The 24204-nt window shown below is 33.9% G+C and overlaps 3 protein-coding genes across 7 annotated transcripts in view; 2 read left to right on the forward strand and 1 right to left on the reverse strand.

Moving 5' to 3' along the window:
* The window catches only part of Hexo1 (beta-hexosaminidase 1), a 28139-nt gene extending 10688 nt beyond the window's left edge, over positions 1–17451 (reverse strand). The window contains exons 1-6 of one of the 4 annotated variants that reach the window (XM_076118054.1): positions 17315–17451; positions 15061–15119; positions 10868–11004; positions 6011–6141; positions 4968–5073; positions 732–895 (exon numbers count right to left, since the gene is read on the reverse strand). In XM_076118054.1, coding sequence (XP_075974169.1) covers positions 732–895; positions 4968–5073; positions 6011–6141; positions 10868–11004; positions 15061–15113 — 591 coding nt within the window. In that variant the 5' untranslated portion in view covers positions 15114–15119; positions 17315–17451. Of the gene's footprint in view, positions 1–731; positions 896–4967; positions 5074–6010; positions 6142–10867; positions 11005–15060; positions 15120–16028; positions 16080–16450; positions 16473–16562; positions 16659–17314 lie in introns of those variants that run through there. The other 3 variants (XM_076118053.1, XM_076118052.1, XM_076118055.1) reach the window with 3 other exon arrangements.
* TfIIEbeta (transcription factor IIEbeta) lies at positions 17276–20044 on the forward strand. Its single transcript, XM_076118056.1, has 6 exons — positions 17276–17416; positions 17720–17833; positions 18119–18281; positions 18842–18951; positions 19286–19463; positions 19761–20044. The coding sequence occupies exons 1-6, from the start codon at positions 17355–17357 to the stop codon at positions 20019–20021; spliced, it is 888 nt and encodes a 295-aa protein (XP_075974171.1). The 5' UTR covers positions 17276–17354; the 3' UTR covers positions 20022–20044.
* Positions 20045–20535: 491 nt separating this feature from the next.
* On the forward strand, positions 20536–23990 carry LOC142975422 (uncharacterized). 2 transcript variants are annotated; one of them, XM_076118240.1, is made up of 7 exons: positions 20536–20742; positions 21113–21253; positions 21533–21664; positions 22035–22198; positions 22542–22678; positions 23296–23482; positions 23795–23990. In XM_076118240.1, the coding sequence occupies exons 1-7, from the start codon at positions 20659–20661 to the stop codon at positions 23976–23978; spliced, it is 1029 nt and encodes a 342-aa protein (XP_075974355.1). In that variant the 5' UTR covers positions 20536–20658; the 3' UTR covers positions 23979–23990. The 2 variants fall into 2 exon arrangements, with proteins under 2 accessions (XP_075974355.1, XP_075974356.1); XM_076118241.1 differs by lacking the exon at positions 21533–21664.
* The last annotated feature ends 214 nt before the right edge of the window (positions 23991–24204 follow it).

The following is a 24204-nucleotide window of genomic DNA, read 5'->3' on the forward strand; positions in this document are numbered from 1 at the left end:
TCCTTTGGTCACGTTTTCAATCGGATTAACGAGTGCTTATCCAAATCCGCTCACCGTCTGTATACTGCGGTAACATAATTAGTATTCTACACTAATAAATTAGCACCATAGCAATAACACTTACACACAAAACATTTAAGTTTGAGTCAAGTGCTAGATAATCTGTCAGGACTAGAGATAATCTTTGAAGTCGCCGAATAAGTCTTATTCCTTTGTCTGTTACGAAACCAAACAGCAAAAAAAAACATAATTCTTAGTGATATCATAATAATGCTATAACATACACTTTCAAAATTCTCATTTTTTTATGCACGTAGAGTGCTCCAACATTTCTAATGTAAGTAAGGATTATCTTAGTACCTACTTAGACATCTTTCTAGCTTAGTCTTAGCCTGAATTTTAAGTATACTGGTATCTTTAAGCTCGCACACACTTATACATAAACATAAGATAAAGTAACTACATTACGATTTTAAAAAGCGGTACACGTATTAGTTTTAAACTTAAAAAAGACTGAGCACGTTAGCAAAGAATTTATACTAGAGAATATTATCAATCCGAGCTCGCACGGCCTAAATACATCACCTATTACGATGAAAATTTACATAGAGATAGTTGGAGAACCAGAGCCAAACATCCAGGCTCCTTTTCGTTTCAAATTAAACGCGAACGGGTGATGGGTCACAAACCAATGACGTCCATAAGTGTGTAAAAATTTGTATTTAACTTACCAGCATGTGATTCCTAATGTCGTCGTACACAATCAGCTGCGAAAGGGTCTCAAGTCCGTTCCTAAGTCCGAAGAATGATCCAGAATTGATGGTAGCATTGAGGGTGTCGGATGAAGCCGGAGTAACGCGCAGCGTGTAGCTTTCATCCATGTCCAGGGAGAACTCTGGGAACAAAATAAGAGCTAGTATGATCTTCTGGGATAACTATAGGCTCCAGAATTTCTAGGAGGGATGATATCCACCCAGATATGGACCAAAGAAAGTCTGATTGCCACAGTATTCCAATATTTACTTAGTTACGGACGGTACAGCTGTGCGCAACTGCTAAACTAGGATTTTAAAAACTATATAGACATATTAGAAAGGCTAAATAAAATATTTTTTGGTAATGTAAAAGGAAAAATATGAACGGATCTTGTGTCGCGAGGATTTTACATAGAAGGCCGAGTCTGAGAATGCATAAATCTTTTGTATGAAGGAAAGTGTCAACCCAGTGTTCTTAACTATAGATTACCCTATGCACGTAGTGTACATGCCATTTCAACTACGGCCAGCTAGGTAAAGTAACAGACCTAGGATCGTTAACAGTCGTATCCTAGGTCTGTTACTTTGTTTATAGTTATCGAATAGCTTCTAAAAATACCTAACTACTGGTAAAGAAAACGTACGACAATTCCACACAGTAGATATCGCCTAGTAATTGTAAAAGTGCATATTATTATAATAACAAAAATAAAAGTAAACCACGTCAAGGTCGGCGGAATATGACGACTTTGGAAGCTGTCTTTAAAAACCGAATGTTAGACATCAATCTGTAGCAAGATTTTCCGTATACGATGAGCAGTTCACCCAAATCACCTTCTATGAGTTCATATGTTAATGAGACATTTACTAAAACCTCCATACTTAAACAGAATTCTAAAAAGGAATGGGTCTAGTGTTTGTTTCTTTTACTAGTGAATGTAGAGGCACCGGTCTGGCGCGTTGATGCCAACATACACATTATGTCACCTAGGTGTAATGACCTCCATGCTGGTGTCAAGGACTCCAGATCTCAATTATTCTCAATACTTATTGAATAAGAAAGATGTAGTACATTCATTCTGTTGTTCCGTAATGACCGATAATGCATTACGCAAATATGCGATAGAGGAATGTGTATTGTTTAACGATTGTTACGATGTTCAACATTTTGATATATAGATTTTTATTAAATTCTATGAAGCTAGTGTTCATACAGTATCTATTATTTAAATATTTGGTCTATACATATAATGAAATATACAATAATTATACTAATGAAAGACTAATTCAAAGTTAAGCTACGATTGTTGTTGGACAACTCACACACGGTCATTTGATTCCAAACTAAGCAGAGCTTGTACTATGGTAACCAAATAACTGATAAACATACTTATATACTTTTAAGGAGGAGCTCGTGGCTTAGTTTACAACAGCCGCACGGATCGATCTCTGAGGTTAAGCTACGCTTGCCGAGGTTGTTCCGTGGATGGGTGACCATCCTAAACATATCGAGTTTCTCCGTGTTTCGGAAGGCACGTTAAATTGTGGGTCCCGGCTGTCATTTTCGAAGATCTTTGACAGTCGTTAACAGTAGTCAGAAGCTTGAAAGTCTGACAACCAGTCTTACCGAAGGGTATCGTGTTAATACCTAAGTAACTGGGTTGTGGAGGTCAGATAGGCAGTCGCTCCATGTAAAACACTGGTATTCAGCTGCATCCGGTGAGACTGGAAGCCGACTCCAACATAGTTTGGAACAAAGGCTAAGCGAATATATATATACTTATATACTTTTAAATATATACTTATATAAATAAATTGACAACCAGGCTCAGAACAAATACTTACCCGTGCTCATGACACAAAGATTTGTCCCGGGTGGGATTCGAACCCACCACACGCGGCGCTACGGTTGTTGCGGCGAGGTGACCGCTTTAACCACTGCGCCAAACGTGCAGTTAACAGATAGTTAAAGACCCAGAATACATCACGCCTTCTCCCGATAGGGATAGGCAGGGACCAGAAAACGCCACTTGGTACGATCCTTACGAACTTCCTTTGCTTCATTCACATCCATACATCTTGTCATACAAGACCATCAAACCAGTATTTCCATTTAATTTTCAAAAATCAATTTACACGCAAACAGAATTGTGTAGACCTGGTGAGCTAGCTGTTAACAATGTATTCTGTAGTTATATTATGTTGGTACTATTTGTGATAGATAGCTTGACGATATCTCCTATTGTTCCTTTTACACTTAGCATGTCCACAAAAACGTGTTTTATTGTCATTCGCAAACAATCAACGCTTTTTTCTTTCTTTATAATTCAATCAGATATTTTTTGTGTACTTCGATACTCTATCGTTATTTTGATAACAAAATGATGTCATTATATCACAGTTTCATTATTATCTTCTGATCTAAATTTGATCCATTTGATGTAGTATCGAAGTTCTACGTAGCAAATGAAAACTATATTTCTTAAAAGACTACTCCTGCACTAAGAATTGCTCTTTTGTCGCGGGGACTTTTACAAACAAACAACGGACACAAATACAACAATTCCCGAAACAATTATTTGTAGATCGCACAAATAACTGTTCCGTTTGGAAATCAAACCTACAACCTCCCGACGCAATGGAAGCGGCGGGCGTGGCGACCTAAACCAGTGCGCCACGGAGGCAGTTACTATAGGGCTAGTCAGAAAAAAAGAGGATTTTTTGCTTTATATTCATACCTAACATAAGCTTCCATCTTCCCTAAAGCCTATAAGCTAGCGTTAAAGTGATCCATATTGATAGTTATCAAGCATACCAACTATACGTAGTTACATAATATTATTATGTATCTCCCATACACTTCACGCATAAATGGAAAACATCACAGGTAAAGTTCCACCCCTAACCCACATAGTTATCGTTCAATGACCGTGAGAATGCACTGGGGTGGTTTTATTTTTAGAGACTAAACGGTGAGAGGGGATAAACCCCCGCCTATGTCGTAGGCCATTTATTTTGAAGATTGTTCAAAATGGGGTTTCAATGTAATTTGATGCTATTATTTAGCGGAAGTTATTTGCTGAGAACATTTTATTTAGGTGACCGTAATCTACACTTATCCTTTTGATATCGTAGATTTAAAACAATGGTGTTTAAACAACATCGGAGAATGCCTTCAAAATGCATGAATGTGTAATGCAAAGAAAATGCTGACGTAACGCTAAATAAGATCCAATACCTTATTGTTGCATTCAGAACACAGGAATTCAGCATTAAATGCTTTGCCTACTTTAAATCATGCTTTGTTGTCATGGGGTAAGGATAGCCATAAGAATGACACTTGCTACCATAGCTAAAATCTTCTGCTTCATACTACTACATTCATATTTCATACCTCTTGTCAACAAAGACGTGGTGTTTTGTATAATTTATAATAATTATAATTTAGTTTTCACATTTTCTGATCTCAGGTGGCAAAACAAAATAATAAAGTTAGACCTAGAAGCAAAGCAAGGTGGTTAATGTGTCCCTCGCGGATACTAATGGCGCTAAAATTAATTAAGAGTAATTTAGGGCACACGTTTCGCAAACTAGTAGTGTAAGGTTTCCTTTAGAAAGTGAGATAAATTCGAAATCTGTTTAAAGGCATGCATCTTTAAATTTTTGATGAAATAAATCGATAAAAAGTAAAGTACAACATAAGATAATTAAAAAATTACACAACTTATTTGGGTTCGCATGTCAAGTCGTGCCCAGGCGTACGGACCATGGAAAAAGATACATTTATACGTAAAATACTGCTACATCCTACAACTTGTATGCATACGAAATCATTATAGTTTAAGATCCAACTAACAACTTTGTTCAATTACTTAACAATGAAAATATTGTTAAGTAATCTATACTAATATTATAAAGCTGAAGAGTTTGTTTGTTTGTTTGTTTGTTTGAACGCGCTAATCTCAGGAACTACTGGTCCGATTTGAAAAATTCTTTCAGTGTTGGACAGCCCATTTATCGAGCAAGGTTATAGGCTATATATCATCACGCTACAACCAATAGGAGCAGAGTACCAGTGAAAAATGTTACAAAAACGGGGAAAATTATGTCTCTCTTATGTGACGCAAGCGAAGTTGCGCGGGTCAGCTAGTTACTTCATAAATAAGCCGTGGTTTATAATTCAAGAATACAAGAGTTTTGTCATAGACTTACCTCTGATATCGGGGTGCTCATTGTCAAGATGCACGATCAAAGACTTTCCAGTGGCTTTAGGAGTAATGCCTCTGGGTATCGCCGTGTTAATCAAGTCTTTGAACCTCTGTGAACAAATATTTTAAATAATAATTAATTACTTATGTATGAGATTATATAAATTATTCTATGACTCAACAGGAATGTGAAATACATGCGTATCCATACGCTAGCCTGGTTGCACCCTTATAGGAGAACATGATAAAGGGATCCAATAAGAAGGCAGTATAGTTTCAAATTTTCAAAAAAAAGTTAGTTTATCTGGTCAGTTTGATGGCCTATAAATAACTTTTTGGCGTCAAATATCGAATTAATTTCTGGTATAACTTGAACAGTGATTCGGCGAAGCCACAGAATAATTGTTATTCCAATCAGGTAGGTTCGAACCAAGGAGATTTACTTGAACCGTTACTACGTACTTGTTCTTCAATACAGACTTATTGGATCGCCGCCAGTTTACAAGAAAGGAAAGGAGTGTATTCAGGTGCAATCAGAGAGCTATACTCATAATTAAAGACGTTAAAAATATAATCTTATCTCCCAAATAGCAGCTTGTATCATTGCATACGATATAAATAAGAGAATTGTCGCTTGGCTTTGAACCGTTCGCTAATCTTAAAACTCTGTAACGACTAATCTCAAGAATTTCAGGTAAAAAAAGTATTATTTTACCATAGATAAAATTACGTTGGTTGGGTCGCAGGGAATATAACAAATATACAAATTACAAGCAGCGGTCACAAAGTACAATACAACCAGACCCTGAACGACTATTTGTGGACCTCAAATATTTGTTCTCATCCAACCACTACGAAAATACAAAAATCCATCATTGCGCCACAAAAGTGCTCAAACATACTCACATAGTTTTAACATTATGTATCGACCAACCTACACATGACCAGCAGGGTCGACTCAAGGTCTATTTTGGTCCTTATCCAGGAGAAGACCCTTGCCCTGCAGTGTTTGCGAGACAATTATAGTTAAATAAAATATCTACTCACATTACCAGCCTTCCTCATAAGATCATCCGACCTGCCCTCCCTGACCAGCTTGATGTCAATGTGGTTGATGTTGATCTTCGACAAGAAGTTGCCCAAATCCACTTGTCCCGTCGGCCTCGGCCAGAGCAAGCCTGCAGAAGAGACGCATGTTGAAAACTAGGCTTAATTGTGAACAAAAAATTTGAAAAGACGTTAAGTCTTTCCAGCCAATATGATGGCCCGGTTGGTATAAAGTACGTTTTCTGCCAGGTACATACATGCGAGGGCCCTGATTTAAGCCAGAATCAACTAACTCAAAATAACGACAATCATACACCTAGCCCTTAAGCTTTCTAAACTAATAGCTTAAACATTTTTTAAGATATTAAACTCAGGTTTTATACATCATTGTAAAAAGTCATTATATATTTTGAAATAAAATTGATTCACTGTGAACTGTAAGTATGCCAAGCATCTAGAGCTCAAACCTCGAAAATTACTTATTAAATTAACCTTAATCTACCGTTATCAGTGTTTATATGAAACTAATATTATTAAATTTATCAAAGGATAAAAATACTTCTGATTGATATGAGAAACGGAAATAACTAACACAATTAGTAACTGTCCCAACGGTATAAATCCATAAAATCTTCAGTGATTTATTTAACGCCGATGACTTGAAAATCAAGTTATTTGCATGCAGCAAAAAACCAATACCATAAATTTGGAATATTTTTATATAAAATAAAACAATATTAAAACAATTTAAAACCAGTTCTCGATGTAAATTGGTATCTCAGAATTTATTATTATTATTGTCAACACAGGTTCTGGTCCGAAATAAAATAACAAGTCATCGAATTTAAAAAACAAGATAAAAACTAATGGGAGTCCTAAAGAAGCCCTAAAATATTTTACCCAAATAATTAACATAATATAACCCAGACGAGCTTATTTTTTGGACCCATAAAAAGGATAGAAATGACCAATTTGCATTTAGTTCTGAAATGCAAATACCTGGCATAATACCTACTTATATTTATATCCCTTTTTAAAAATTAACATAAACCAGCTTATGGTTTTAGGGTCAAAGACAACATAATGCATATTTTAAAAATATTTTTAAGGATTATAGCTTGCATAAAAAAAGCGTTGACACAGGTTATGGTGCCTTGAAATTGTCTCTTAATAATTCAGATCGTACAAAGCCATATTGATTTTGAACAAGTCAACGACCAGTGATATGGACTAAGGCTTATCTTTTGTACCTAATCAAATGAGGGAAGCAGGCCATACATTATGCCATTCGCGATAGACAATCTGAGCACTAGTGTTAAATGGCAGCTATCAGTACATAATATAAAACCAAGTTATCCCCGCATAAGTATATCTGTTGGCGTAAAACTCAAAAACTACTGAACGAACTTTCATGTACCTAGTGTTTTGTTAAGAATTTTTGTACATTGGCTAATTGGCTACAGAATAATGAGTTGAAGATGTTGATAAAATAAAGCGAAGATTGGTAAAACATCAAAATATTATGATTGTTGTCTTGTAAATAATTACGTTAATGTTAGGTACATGTTTACAAAACAAATATTTCAATGTTACTCATTCTCAGATCAGAATCATCAGAGCGACTGATTTTAAACGTTTAAGATCACGTACGTAGGAGGAAATTCCATCTCGAATGGAGCGCTTTAAAGAAACACTGAAAGTGTGTTTAAATAATATATGGCACTCTCGGAGATGTTGTGATAAAAAGGTAAAAACCTGGATATCATTTGTTAATACCATGCCACTAAAAAACCACTTATTGTACGACTCAACACGTAGGTAGATATTGGAATATAAAGACTTTTTTTTCGGTTTCTGTGGTCTAAGTTTTCATTATTGATCAACTTCTGCCCGAGACAGTTGTTCAATCAATCAATATTTCTTTAGTAGTTTAGCCGTGACTGCTTAACAAACATCCTACATCATAATATTTGTGAAAATAGCACCTATAGATTATGTTAACATTCCATTTTTGAGTAAGTACATCGGAGTGGGTGAAATTGAATCAAAATCCTTCTATAGCCATAGGTCGGTACCAGTCACCGGATTATATTCACTTACATTAAATAACGTCACAAGCGATTATTTGTATTTGTGTGTCTCTACGTTATGCGTCGCCACAATGCTTTTCCTATTACCGCGATCACTATTCTACAAACATTGCTTTGGCCTCATTCAGAGATGATACATTTGCATAACAATACAATAAAGAAACGATAAACGCAATTTCAAAAATCTCATGTGATGTCTACTTGTTGTATCTGAACGACAAATGTTTAGACATTTTTGTTTTTACTTTTATCAGCTGATGACATGCTTTTTCGGTTTGTAGGTGGTTTTTCTAATGCCACAAATAAAAAAGGTTTTTGAAACCAATCAGAACCAATGCTGATTACAGATAGATCACCGTAATGATAACCATTGTTTCAAATTATCTATCTTGGGTCTCGGTTCACTACTTCTACATCAGTCAATTGAGATAGTTTCAGAGAATCCTCTACAAACAAAATACCATCTACATACCTACTACTTATACATAAACTAAAACGATTACGTAAATATGTAATCAAAAGTTCAATCAACAGTATTTTTTAATTACATCTAAAGACTGATTTTGAAGGTACTTATGTGTTCAGTAAGTACCAATTTGCCGTAAAAAACTGTATAACGATAAGTATTTTTGCGTTTAGGGTAAATGAATGAAGTTCGATTACGATACCTTATCTTCTTATTAAAATAAAAATACGATTAGATTATGATTACAGTAATATGGTATCACTCATATAAACGTTAATAATAGAATGGTTTTCAATAACCCAACGGTAGTTAAGGATAAGTAAAACCACAGACAACATATTCATATCGCCGATCTATTGTAACCTACCAAGGTTATGGTTTTAAAATAGCAGTAAGTAAAAAGAAAGTAGGAATAACAAACGTAATGTAGAAACATTAGCGTGATTTACCAATATCATGTTAAAATCCCATTAGCTAAACGTAACAATAAAATATTTCGGTACCTCAGTGAGTCATACGATTGACATTTGAAAACCGGTCTTGATTGTGTCGTAGCACGAACCATTTATATAAATATAATTATCATTGTTGTTCCTTTGATATATCGATTGAAAATCAAGAATCAAGGCTGTTGAACTCTTTTTAATGTTTGGCCGAAGAAATTTGTTTTCATCGTAAATTATGTTAAGCAAACGACCGTTGTCTATCCGGTGTTTAAACTGGTATTTTTATTTAAATTTAAGCTTATTCGATAAAATCCTCCGTTATGTTATAAAATCAAGCCAATATATTACTTTGTGAATATAATTACTAGTTAATCAATTTTACTGTTATACTCAACTGATCTCGTGTTAATATTAGTTTTCTGCTAAACTTCAGACTTCATACAATTTTTTTAGGTCCATATCAAAAGCAATGTATGCCAGGTAGCTTTTATTAAAGAACATAGATACTTTTATTTATTTTTTACTAAGAAAGGGAGAAGAAAATGTTAACTCTGATAACTCTAACCTAACCTAACCAAAAAAGTAATCTGATAACTTTAACCTAACCTAACCAATAAATCAGATAAACGTATAAAATAATATTACAAAATATCTAAATATCACATTCCTATTGGGTTAAATAATACCCGGTTAATAAATACCTAGACAATAAAGATCTTAGTCGTAATTAGATATAATTATATCGATTAAATGCGGGTAATAACATGCATAGGTGAACATTATTGAACTTTACTTAAAAAAAACACATCTACTATAGCAAAGTTCAAATTGTATTAAATTTAAAAAATGCAAAAATGGACATCGCGTAAGATGGGAGTCGGATACTTTGTACGTACAAACATCTGTGTGCCTGCCTACCTCCCCCATGGAAGGTAGCCAGATATCACGAATTATTATATTTAGTATTTATCTAACTTTATCTCAGTGCTTGAGATAAAGCGACACTAAATATCGCTGATAAGTGATAACAATGACACATTTTTGTATCATCGTATTTGTAAACATAATTACAGCTCATTGTAGGACAGCATACTTCGGAAAATTTAACTTTAGTATGACACCCTAGTGACCAATTAAGTAATGGATTCTACCTCATATATCTTTTAGGGACAAATAGCTTCTTCAAGCCGTTCCTATAACAGATTTACTTCATATTTTAGTGATTTAACTTTTGATACAAATATGTATTTCCTAAGAAGAAGTCGTGCAGGCAACCGGTCGTAAAACATCAGCCAAATATCTTTACTGAAAGCTTTTGAGAACGAAAACATGTTGTACGGACCTTACTCAGCGTAGGATAAGGACAAGACAAAGAAGATACACTTATGTATTGTTTGTATGTTACGATAGCTTTACCAATAACATCATGCCAATTATATTAAAGCCGTATGAAATAGAGCAGGTTTGTTGATATTTACCGTAATCATTACCGAGAATTTCTTTATAAAAAACCCGTTAATTCGGAACTGATACTGGTCAATAGATAAAACGTCGCGTCATTATTGATTATATTAAAAGACAATAATCTATGTATCTACTTACTAAATTATGTACATTAATTCATTGAAAATGAGTAATATCCTGAACCGTTTCAATAAAATTGATTCAGCAGTTTTGGCATAAAGAAGTAACCAACGTACATTCATCTTCGCTAACTCTCGCATCTGTCTGGTACCAAAGACTATACTAATTACTATAGTAAGACACTCCGGCCCGTATTGCAATGTTTCAGAAAGAAATGACCTTAAGTACCAATGATTTTACTCCTAGATCAGCCCTTTCAACTTTGACTCACCGTTTTCATTGCAGAACATCTTGCATGCTTCCAGGCAGAGTACGGGCTCCTTATTCTGCGGGTCATTGCGGGTCTTCACACATTTGCCGTCCTCACACGCCCATCTCCAAGGCGATACTTCCTCGCCATTTGTGGCACTGAAGAATAAAGCAAAATATTAATAACTTGCATAGAATGTGAGCATCTCTGTGCACTTACTCGGAGAAAAACGAAGTCTTATATTTGGATGGTTTCAATTAAATTGCCTGCCGTTTCTGAACATCGACTAGGACAACAATAGGAAGAACTTTAGAGTTAACGAACTAACCAACTCAACTCAAAAGCTAAACTTATCTATATTTTGTGTCGATATGGAAGTAAAGGTTCTGGATTAGGATGTCAAAAAAGCCTTGGGTAAACAGAGGCACAGGCGACTTCGGATGGACAGAAGGAGGATATCAATTTTATACGACACTAGCTGACCCGCGCAACTTCGCTTGCGTCACTTAAGAGAGAATGGGTCAAAATTTCCCCGTTTTTGTAACATTTTTTACTGGTACTCTGCTCCTACTAGGCGTAGCGTGATGATAATATATAGCCTATAACCTTCCTCGATAAATGAGCTATCTAACACTGAAATAATTTTTCAAATCGGACCAGTAGTTTCTGAGATTAGCGCGTTCAAACAAACAAACAAACAAACTCTTCAGCTTTATAATATTAGTATAGATAAAGGTGTCATGTCTAAACCAAGTGACAAATCAATTCTGGATTCGCCCTTTGTCCGATTTTAGTTTAGCTAAACAAGGCAACGAATGTAGAGTAAGTTTAGAAACTTATAGAATTACCTGGACCTGATAAAAAAATACAAGATACCAGGTGTTTAAGCCTAATTCTAACTGTAATGTACCTATATTTCTCTCTAACTCTAATGGTCCGATCGTGCTAATGTCGGGAATGCACTCGCTTATAATTGCAGTGGCGATTAAAGTCGTTTATCCATTACATTCAGTTAACTACTTGTACAGTCAAGGTTACGTGAAACTAGATTAGCGTCATTATGACCTAAGATCCTTCGCTAGTCGTAAGTATATTTGACGATGAATCCTAATGAGGGTCGATACGACCTATCGACCCAATAAAGCTTTTGTGAAATTGTGGATGTAATATCTATCAATAAGAAAAAAAATGGCCGGCCGGCGGAAAATTTGACCTATGTGAAAATTAAAAAATGAAGTTATACATAATTTAGGACAACTTTTGGCACCATATTGGCGCTTATGAATGTTACCACATTCTTAAGAATTTACCGCTTAACATGTCCATATAATTTACCGCCAGTTTGGCAGCTGGAACTGAGAAAAGCTAGTAGATGATAGTGAACTCTTGGGCACTCTTCTAAATCGCCAAACAGGCATTCTTCAAAAGATCAATGGAATTTAGTCAAGAAAAAAATTGCTTTTGAAAAATGTTAAGAAATGTTAGTTGAAAGTAGACATATTTTGCAAAATTCGATCGCGTGATAAATGAGAATTACCTAAGTAAGTTAGACGGTGAGTAAGTAGTAATTATTACAGGTAGGTATAGATACAGTCACAAGCATAACTGTCTGTACTACAATATCAATAAATAAAATTATTTACAAACGTACCTATCTTCCTATGATTACTAAAAATAATTATATTTATTTGTATTTCATACTAACCGAACGTAGATCATTCAACTCATTGTAAAAAACCTACCTTAGAAATTCAGTGTTGTAGTAATTGTTGTAAGGTAGCCCCAGGATCTCGTTCAAATGTAAAACTAGGCCCACCCCAACTAAACTATAAAATACAATCAATATTTAAATAAGTACTTATTTCGAGACTCATTTATCATCAGCTATTTTCACAGTAGCACACGACCAGGGGGGCTTACTCCCGACGGAATCGAATTTGAACATCATTGAATTAATTCGAGCTCGAATTTGATTCTGTCAAAAGTTAGCCGGCAGGTACTACACAAGACATAGTACGACACGTACACATAAACTCTCCTGATATCTACCAATTACACATACAGTAAATTAGTAAAAAATAGGATTGCAATGATTACAAAAAAAAAGATGACGGTTAAGAAGAGTACAAAAAAATGTACGCCGGTCCGTGGGCAGTCGATTTAAAGGTTATTGTTTAGGGTCCCGAGACCCAGTATTGCATTGCACTGCTAAGCCCTTCGGAAGCTACGCCACTGTTGATATTTTAAAATACCCTTCTTTCGAGTCCTAATTTGAAGAGGTAAAATATTAATTAATGCCTGTGACTGTACAAGTGTACATGCGTCATAATATAATGACACGTACAATATAGGTATACTATGTTTTATTGATTTACCACAGTGGTATATACGGCCATGAAATAATTAATAAGTAGTTCAAGTCAGGTTATAGAGGAATGACCTAAGCCAGGTTACGACTAAACAATAAAAAAAAACAATTGTTACGAACAAATATGGAAATAAGATAATGCCATTTATATCTAAAGTTCATTTTTCATCTTGTTAAAATAGCCAATGAATAGGTAAAACAGTCGCAAAATTGTAACCATTAAAACCAATCTACGTATTATCAAATGTAAATAGGATCTAATATTTTGTAACTATCCAATTTTATATAATATGCAATTACATTTACGGACTCGTAAAGTGGTCAATAATAGTAGGCTACTTCGCCGGGGTTTTTACGAATTAACCTCAACAAATTATATACATAAACTTTCCACTTGAATCACTCTATTTATTAAAAAAACCGCATCACGATCCATAGAGCCAGACGGTGGAAAGCGACTTAGTTTTAGACTATGTAGATAATATATAAAGTACTTTATAATTGCAAAAACAAAACACGTATCACATAGACCTGGAATCGATACCACCTAATACAGGAAACATACTGCTTACTATGTAACCGGCTGAGAAATTATATCGTGGGAATCATAGCACATAACGTGCGCTACTGAACTCGAGTAGTAAGTAGTGATGGTAAATAATATGAGGGGTATTCGTTTGACATGTTGAAATATTAGTGACATAATATGTCACTTATAAACATATTATTATTAACAAAAACATATTATGTTTTCAGCCAACACTCACTGGCCAGCAAAAGGCATTCCGAGCATTATTTTTCCCAGACATTCGGTTTTAGTATCATAAACTACGGAAAATGAGTAAAAAATTGGTGCCAAAAAAAGGATACCTACCTAGCCACTAATAAAATTTAAAAAAAAAGATTTTTTTAGACGGGAAATGGCCAGTATGTTTTTTTTAATAGTTTAAGCGTGGAAAAGTTAAAAGAAAAAATACAATACGAGTGCTTCGGTCAATATTCGCTAGTTAAGTTAATCGATACTTAATTGCAGGTGTTGAAATGGACCATACATAAATTAGTGAAACAATTACGCGGATATCTTACTTACTATACCGGATATATATAGCGGATATCTTAATTACTTACTTACTATTAATAAGTAAGTATACTTATACTTACTTATTAATAGTAAGAGTCCCTCTATAGGCATTTACCTAATTATTTTTATCCATGAATTCCGACTGATTTAATCTATACTAATATTATAAAGCTGAAGAGTTTGTTTGTTTGTTTGTTTGTTTGAACGCGCTAATCTCAGGAACTACTGGTCCGATTTGATTGAAAATTCTTTCAGTGTTGAATAGTCCATTTATCAAGGAAGGCTTTAGGCTATATATCATCATGCTACGACCAATAGGAGCAGAGTACCAGGGAAAAAAGGTTACAAAAACGGGGAAAATTTTGACCCATTCTCTCTTATGTGACGCAAGCGAAGTTGCGCGGGTCAGCTAGTATTATTATATACGTTGGATTTGAATTCAACATGAGAATATTGTCATATTTAGTAGTAATAATATTCTGCGATTGATGTGCTAAATAATCTAAAAATTGCTTAAGACTCTATATTGGCCACTATAGTTATTGCTACGGTTACATGAATTTTCTAATTTTCCATCAGTACGATTTATCGGATAACTATTTTTTTAAACAGATATGAACTTCAGAACATCTAATCAGATATGAACTTACATATTAAAATAATTACGTTTAATAAATTATGGGACTTACAACGGCACTTGAAAGCAGATGGACAAACGATACAAAAATAATAAACCCAGATTAGTAAATAACTAGAAAAACTTACCATAATAATACTGCTAAGTAAAGAGTGTATATGAAAAATCTCTGAAGCCACATCGTAGTCTGTAACAAAAAAATTAAACCAATTAGGCATAATGCAGTCTCGCCTTTGCTTTGTTAACGCCTCATATGGGTTATGACTTTACGAGGGAATGTTAGGCGTGAAATACACAATCACTTACAGGCATGCTTTCACGGCATACTTTTGTACAGTGAGGACTAGGCCTTTGTGATGCTATCACGATTTATTTTTGTTGTAAAATTTTCATAGATAAGTACTCGTAACTACTCCGTTGTAGCTTGTAGTAGTCTTTTTATTTCCCTGTTATTTTATTTTAGGCTGCATTTCATGTACTCTAACCGTTTATGTCGCTCTTATTTAATTCCTCAGTGGCGTCTAAACATAGTTCTATATTTTTAGGTGATTTTGGTTGGAATAAACGGAAAATATTTAGTTAGCGCAACCTAGTTAAATACAGCGATAAAGTGGGTAACAAAACGAAAATACGCAATCGTAATTAAAATAATCAATCCATTTATGGAAGTTTTAATTTTGGCTCTACGTGATATCGTTTGGCATAACGCTTAACTACCTCTTAACAAAACACGCAAATAGTTACGTTTGATATCCAACAGAGCAATATCCCGCTGACTTGAATGAAATTAATAAAATAAGATCAAATGATAAAATGTGCTAAAAGACCTACGACCTCACGACGTGTCGTGAGCAAAAGTAAAAGTCAACTAAATCTAGGGCGTCTAATAAGTGACAAAAAATACGCAACATTAAGATTAGCTGATAACAAACCCATGATGCCGGAAACTCTATTGAATCTTTTTAAAAATAAATTTCGCACTATACCTTTCAGCTATATTTCGCATTACATGTAAAATGAATATAGATGTAACTACCAATAAATTTTAGCAATTTTTCTTTTTTTCTAAAAAAAAATACAAAAACAATGCACCTACCTGAATGTTAACCGCGAGCTACAACATATTTTTACTATCGAAAGTTCACAAGCGGAAAATGAAAACTAATAAAAGTTACGTATTAACTGGATAAGTACAGTCTTACTTTAACTATAAAATGTGAGAAAAATATTCATAAAACTACACCCACAAAACATGTTTGTTAATATAGCATTTCTTTTATTTATATTTTTTTTAAACTACATTTATGTATTTACACAGTCAGTATTCCAAAATTATACAACACGCACAACATTCCAATGTTTAAAATTACCTATATTTAACTCGTTTCTCAATAAAAACCAAATCATAAGTTACAAACAAAATAAATACAAATTCATAATATTTACAGTCATAACAAAACAAGACCATGTCCTAAAAATAAAGCCAGGAAAATATTGTATTGATATAATTATATTCACCTGCATGCACAAATAATTGAAAACACTACCATTTAAAATACATAAAAAGTTCACATATATTTTGTAAACGTAAATATGTTTATGAAATACGAAATAAATAACGAATACGCACCTAATGTATAACGTCCACACTGCTCCGCGAAGGCAAGAACAGTGGCATGTGGACAAATAATTTCCCGCTCATGCAAACAGACAACGAAACTTGATTTTTCGCAACTTGCAGCGGCTGCAGCGATTTTTTTTTTCATGGCTTATACGAAAATTTATGTATATAGCTCACTTATTTAAGATCCGCATTGACAGTATTTCTCGCTGTAATGAGTTGCAGCGCTTACTGTGTAAGTAAGTTGGTTCGATTCTAGTTAAAGGTAAAAGCTAAGATATCTCCCCTGTACTTACTTCATGGCTATCAAATATCAAGTTTGTTTAATGTTTAATTAATGTTAGATGAAATTAAAAAAATATAATATATAAAGAATTAGCGTGGAAGCGTTAAAACAGAACTAGTGCCTATTATTATCTTATTAGAAACGCATAAGAAATTTAAAACGCTTCCAGAAAATGTTTTTGCCCTTAAATTATATATTTAAGTAAGTTACCTAAAATAGACCTTTGTTAATACATTAGAAATACAAATATGCGACTATGTAATTAATTACTTATAAGAAATAGATTCCTATATAAGTCGTATTTTAACAGCTTTATAACTCAAAATACATAGTTTCAAAACTGCAGGTGTCAATTATAGTTTGACAGCTGTCTAATGAATTTGACAACTACATTGATTATCGAAACAAAAGTAGCTTGCACAGAATCATAGCTGAGTTACTAAAATTGGGTAAACATGAGTAGAAACGTACTTACTTTTTAGATAAACATTAAAGAAACATCAAGTGGTGCAACAATGGATCCCGCTTTGCTCCGGGAACGTGAAGCGTTCAAGAAAAAGGCACTTGCTACACCGAGGTACGTTACATTCTTCTGGACACCGTGAGCTAACTAGCGCACAGTTCGCGCCGTCACGTCATTTGCGTACTTTCTCTCGCTCCCACACGCGGGCCCAGCACGCGATTATCAGTCAACATCAAGATTACTTTTAGAAAAGTTATGAGAATGATTTGTTTTTATTTCTGTGTGGTTTTAAACAATATAATACAATTTCTTGAGAAATACGTCACGTTTGCGAAATGTGCGTCAACATTTTTAGTTTCGTTTCTGTTTACTAACAATTAATGTCACAACTTTAACATTATTATTTTAATATTACAGTGTTGAGAAGAAAAAGACCAAGGAACCAGACTCCTCTTTCAAAGATGACAGCAAGAAGTCAAAATCTAAATCATCAAGCTCGGTCAGTACTGCACCGAAGCTTGATGCTACTAAGTAAGTACCTCTGAGAATTACTACTTTCAAGTGAACATTATCTGTTCATCAACATAATTTAATCAATTATGTATAATACCTCTTATTACAAAGGATAATTTGAAAGAAAATAACTCAACATAAATTTCAAAATTAAGTTCTGCGGCCTATGGTCAGATGAGCAAAATCCCTGCAATAGCAAGTTTTAAGTTATTTAAGTCATGTGATTCAATATTATAATACGTATTGCTATAAGGGAGAAAAACTTATCTATAAACCCTAAAATAAAATCTATTATTTTTCTAGCTACAAAACCATGCCGGGTAGCTCATCCTACCGGTTTGGTGTTCTGGCCAAAGTAGTGAGGCATATGAGAGCCAGACATCAGGAAGGAGATGATCACCCTCTCACACTTGACGAAGTTCTAGATGAGACTAACCAGCTAGATGTAGGCAACAAAGTCAAACAGGTAACTACACTATAGTAACAACTATCTTTAGAAACATAATGAATAGATTTTGAAAATTTTTTGAGTATTTTTTTCTACATACATAAAGCCTCACCCACCTTTACTCATTAAATTAGGCCTAATGCTAGTAGTTCTACAAACTTTTTTTGATGTGTATTGTTTTTTTTGTCTATTGATTTGCAGGATAACAATTCTAAAACATAACTACTTGTATACAAATCAGTTATAAATAATTTAGTAATAATAGTAAGTGTGTAATAGTGTGTATAATAGTAAGCATTGCCAACTTTAAACAAAATATATTTTACTTATTACATAATATGCACAAACAGTTATTACCAAAAGACTTTAAATTTTTGTTGAAAACATAAAACAATAAATTGTGATAATAAAAATAATCACATTGATATAAATAAAAAACAAATACAAACTGTTTTTTTTAAATAAAATTATGACATTGACATCATATTTTATTGTTCTTTTTAATCCTCTATTACAAATGAAGAATGAGGTTTATTGTATCTGGAACTTCTATTAAAATTAATAAATTCTCTTTTCAGTGGCTGCAAACAGAAGCTCTTCAAAACAATCCTAAGATAGAGGTCACACCAGATTCCAAGTACATTTTTAAGCCAGTCTATAAAATTAAAGATAAGAAGTCACTATTGAGGTATGTGAAAAATATTCATTAACAAAGTATAGTCAGAAAGGACACAGATTGAAGGGGATGGGCCTAGGAGCATACCCTTCAAAAGGCAAAAATAAAATAAATATAGGAAAAAATAAATAGAGGCTTCTTTATATAAGCTTTTGCCATATTATTATGGAAAATCTTATCATAATTCATTTAGTAAGTTTTGATTCACAAAGATTATAATGTCAGTACTTATTTATACAATATGAGATGTGAATCTGATCAGTTATTATCAATAATAATAAGAATAAACCCCTCTTGTTTCAATCTATATGAACAAACTTATTAAGAGCTTTATTTTCTCTTTCAGGTTACTAAAACAACATGATCTGAAAGGCCTAGGTGGTATTTTACTGGAAGATGTTCAAGAATCTTTGCCCCACTGTGAAAGAGCTTTGAAAAGTTTGGCACAAGAAATTTTATACATAACTAGGCCCACAGACAAAAAGAAAATATTGTTCTATAATGATAAGACTGCTACTTTAGATGTAAGTATTTGAAAAAATGGTTTTATTTATTTAATGTAAAGGTTGTTGGATTCCTACAAACTTAAATTTCTTTAAGTATTCAGTCTAAGTAACAACTGAACAGACTAAGGCTACCATTGCTAATGGCATATGAAATCTGAGTTGGATATTGGACAAGGCACTGGGATGACCCCAGTTTTTCTAGTCATCTGGAAACCCAAATTTATAATTTATTCAAAGAGCCTTTTATCAGGCAGTATACCGAACTTCACTTGCCGGACCTGAGGTAAAAATGTAATCGCATTTTATTATTCACAGGTTGATGAAGAATTCGTGAAACTTTGGCGCGCAACGGCTGTTGATGCTATGGATGACGCGAAAATTGAGGAATATCTAGAAAAACAAGGTATCAAATCTATGCAAGATCATGGTCCAAGGAAACCTGTAGTTCCTAAACGTAAGAAAAATGCGTCAAAACGACGTCTACACAAGAAACCCAGGGACAACGAGCATTTGGCTGATGTGCTTGAAACCTATGAAGACAATACTTTGACACAAAAAGGTGTTACTATTAAGTAAATAAAAAATATTTTTGATTAAAATCTTGTTTTATTGAAGGATAGTAGGTATCATACAGATTTTATTTCTAGCTCCTCGGCATCTAATATCTTCATATAAGGTGATATTTTCAAGTTCCGTACAATTTTTTACAAGAATCCATCGTTTCTTGGCCACATTTGGGCTCAAAATATTGAAAAATTAGAAGTCAATGCTGCGTTTCATTCAATCTTTACAGCATTACATTATTTCACATATAAAACAAGTGGTTGCCAGATAAAAAATAAATATCCATTATCTGTTACGGAAAACCATTACGACGTCTCTGTATATCGAGTTCTAACCCACCATACTTTAAGTAATTATGCGCTTTCGTTATTAGCTATGAGAATTTGTATAGGAAATCAGTGACGATAGTCTGTTTACTCGACCATTTTAAATGATTTCGGAAGGGATATTACTGTCATTGAAGTGGCAGCACTATTTTTTCAGGGAAAATTATCGAACTTCCTTACTGTCAATAGTGTCACTGTCAATCGTCAAATGTTTTTAATTTGTTAAACATGTCCAATGTTGTTATTTTGTTGTGAATATAAGGACATATAAAAGAAAAATATAATTATTTACGTCCGGATAGTATCACTGGGTTATATAAAATATGGCCACGGACGAACAACATTTGTCTTTAACCTGGGATGCTTTCCAGAACAATATTTGTTCTGGTCTTAGCGCTCTGCAGCAGGTACGTTTAGGTAGTGTTTATTTGTTTACTCTTTTATTTGTGGTCGTGATAACTCGTAGTCCTATCTAGTTATGTATCGATCGACCGCCTGATAAAACAATAAGTAAGTAATTAAAGTAAGCAGAATATCTCTAATGACTAAAATCTGAACATATATAATTTTATTCATCCTTTCTTTTGTGGACCCCTAATATTAACCTTTAAACCAAAAAGTTGTATTGAGTACCTAAGTTATGTCAAATCAATTTTAGCCTATCAATACAGTAGGTACAATAACTTGAAACTCAATTACTGTAGTGATTAATTTTTAACTGGAAAAGCTTTGTTTTATTAGTTTTTCACCTGTGACCATATTGTTTTTAATTTTTAGCGCGGCGAGTTCGTTGACATGACTCTAGCAGCCGACGGTCATCATGTGAAAGTCCATCAGATAGTCATGTCACTTGTGAGTCCTTACATCAAGGATCTCATCACTACTGCTAAGTGTACACATCCAGTCATCTTTCTCAATGTCAGTATAGAATAAAAAATTGCTTTAAATTGTAAAAAATACGAATCATTTGGCAATCAATGTTCTGAGTATGGTTCTCTTATGTTTTATGGCTTTACCTGGTTTAATAAATTATTTAAAAAACTTTTAGAATTTTCACACATAAATCTTCTTGAATCACTTTATCTTTAAAAATCCAGCATTAAAATTTCTTGTGTAGTTTTAAGGATCTAAGCTAACATAGGGACAGACAGGTTAAAAAGACTGTTTGATACTATTTACATGTCTGATTCATTTCAGAATATATCGTACACAACCTTATGTGCTTTAATGCAGTATATATACACGGGAGAAGTATTGGTGCCCAAAGACATGCTACCTGATTTATTAGCAGCAGGGAGAGCATTACAAATAAGAGGACTGAGAGATGTGGTATGTTAATCATCTACACATCTATACTTAATATTATAAAATTGTAGAGTTTGTTTGGTTGTTTAGTATTTGTTTATTCAATGAAGAGCACTAGCTTCTACCTGCAACAGTTTCTGCGTGAAATGATTTCCCAGGGTAAAAAATATCCTGTGTGTTAATCCAGTTTATAAGTTACCAGTGTGAAAATTTCATTGCCATCTGTCCAATACTCTTTTAAAGAAAGAGTAACAAACATGCACAGTCGCACACATTCATACATTCATCCATACTTACAAACATTTGCATTTATTACATAAGTAAGTAGCATTGGCAGGCCCTTTCCTGGTTGTGGAACTATTTTAGAATAAAATACATATGAAATTCTTTTCAGGCTAGCCATGACACATCTCAAGAAGAAATTACAGACTCAAGTCCACCAAAGAAAATCTTGTTAAAGAAGTTTCAACAGATACAAAATAAATTGGATAATGAAATTGAGGAAATAATAGAGGAAAGACTGGACGAGGACATGGAAGAAGAGATTAAACCTGTAGAGTATGTATCAAATATTATTTCCTACATATATACACACATACATAAAATCACGCCTTCTTCCGATAGGGGTAAGCAGACATCAGAGAATGCCCCTCAGTACAGTTCTTACAAACTTTCTTTGCTTTATTCACATCCACACATCTTGTCATACAGGCCCAGTAAAAATGACTACATTCACCAATATTCACCTAACTTCGAGTTGCACTCAGTAGTACATATTACTAAAACTGCAATTCTGTTCTGAGAATGTTAATTACAAGTTAGCATGCACGCGTATACGTGCACGTGCGAATGTGATAGCAGATGATAACTAATAAATATCTGTAAATTCTTACTGTTCCAGAATTTTCGTCCCTGATAATATTGAAGACACAGACGACACAGATAGATCCGATACTCCTATACACCCAATGGAGAGTTCAATGGCTCGCGATGACACTATCAATAATGAGCAGTTACTTGTACCGCCTAAGGCATATAGTAAGTTCATACTATTTTTACTGTATATGAATAAAAACTGTGTCGCGAAGCTAACTGATACTTTCTGTGTAAACATTGTACGTAATCAAAAAAATTGGAATAAAATATTATTAACACATAAATATTCATACATATGTAGGTAAATATCACGCCTTTTTCAATAGGGGAACGCGGCTTCATACGATCCTTACAAACTTCCCATGCCTCATTCACATCCATACATCTTTTCATACATATTATTATTTTATGTACGTTAACCATATTCAAAAACCAGCAACCCCAATTAAATGCTGTAGTAGTAGTAGTAACAGCACACAAGCGCAATGTAGAGGCCACTCGGTGGATCGATGTACCAATCGAGCGAGTGCAATGGATGAGCACTCATTTCCAAGTGGACATTAAAATCAAGTTTAAAGGCAAGTTGTTTGGCAGCACCTATAGCACTATATGTATGAACAGCCCTGTGTCACGGTTAGTAGTGTATACTACTGGCCATGGGATCTCGGGCTCGATTTCCGGGTCGGGCAATTACAAACTGTGTGTGTATTTTACACGCCTACAGCTTCGGGTATAACAGGTGTGATATGATGTATGTATGTAAAACTTTTCGTTTTCAGATATCAAAGGAAATATACAATACAGTATGTCGAACCAGGCCGGCTTGCAAGTAATAATAAACAGATATATTTACAATTTGAAGTATGTACAAAAGAACCTCGATAGATATTGGCGATGCGTTGACTATGCTTACAGAAAATGTCCGGCTAGTGTCTATACTAATAACAAGAATCAAGTTTTAAAAAGGTTTGTGTTATCAATCGTTTACTATATTTATCACTTGCTGACCCTCTCGGCACCATTCGTGTTTTTGGTCATGAAATAGAGATTTAGACATGGATTTGTTAAGAGAAAGTATAGGTTACTATACTCATGCTAAACTTCATCGAATTCGACTTATTGGTTTAAAGCGTGAAGACATAACAGACAGATATTCTTAGATTAATAAAATTATTTACACTTTACCAATCACTGCAAATTTTCATTATGAGTAGCGTAGTGAAATATAAAAAAGCTATATTTTAAAAAGTATCAATATTTAAGTAACAGTATTTACAGGAAAAGCGACCACAATCATCCGTTTCACGATAAAAAAATAATGAAGAAGGTTCAACTCGGCACTGTTTACACTGCTATGGACGAAGCTGAGAGTCAAGCTAAAGCCAAAAAGAACGCTACCAATGTTGAAGAAGTGAGATGCCCCAGCCCCCCAAAAGAAACTAATCACGAAGAAACCGAATAAATATTATTTACACCCAAAATATTGCGTTTTTATTCAAATGTTATTTATTAAATGTATAGATGAGAAATTATAATTATGAGACCACTATGAGACGGTAGTACCAATAATAAATAATGAAAAATATCGACAAAATGTTATAATCATTTTAAAAAGATCTAAGTAGGTACTTTTTTATGTCTTTTTCTTTCTCGAGGAAAAACATCTTTCCGGATAGCAAGTCGCCATA

Source organism: Anticarsia gemmatalis, chromosome 9 (assembly GCF_050436995.1).
Source record: "Anticarsia gemmatalis isolate Benzon Research Colony breed Stoneville strain chromosome 9, ilAntGemm2 primary, whole genome shotgun sequence".
In the NCBI taxonomy this organism is placed as follows: domain Eukaryota; kingdom Metazoa; phylum Arthropoda; class Insecta; order Lepidoptera; family Erebidae; genus Anticarsia; species Anticarsia gemmatalis.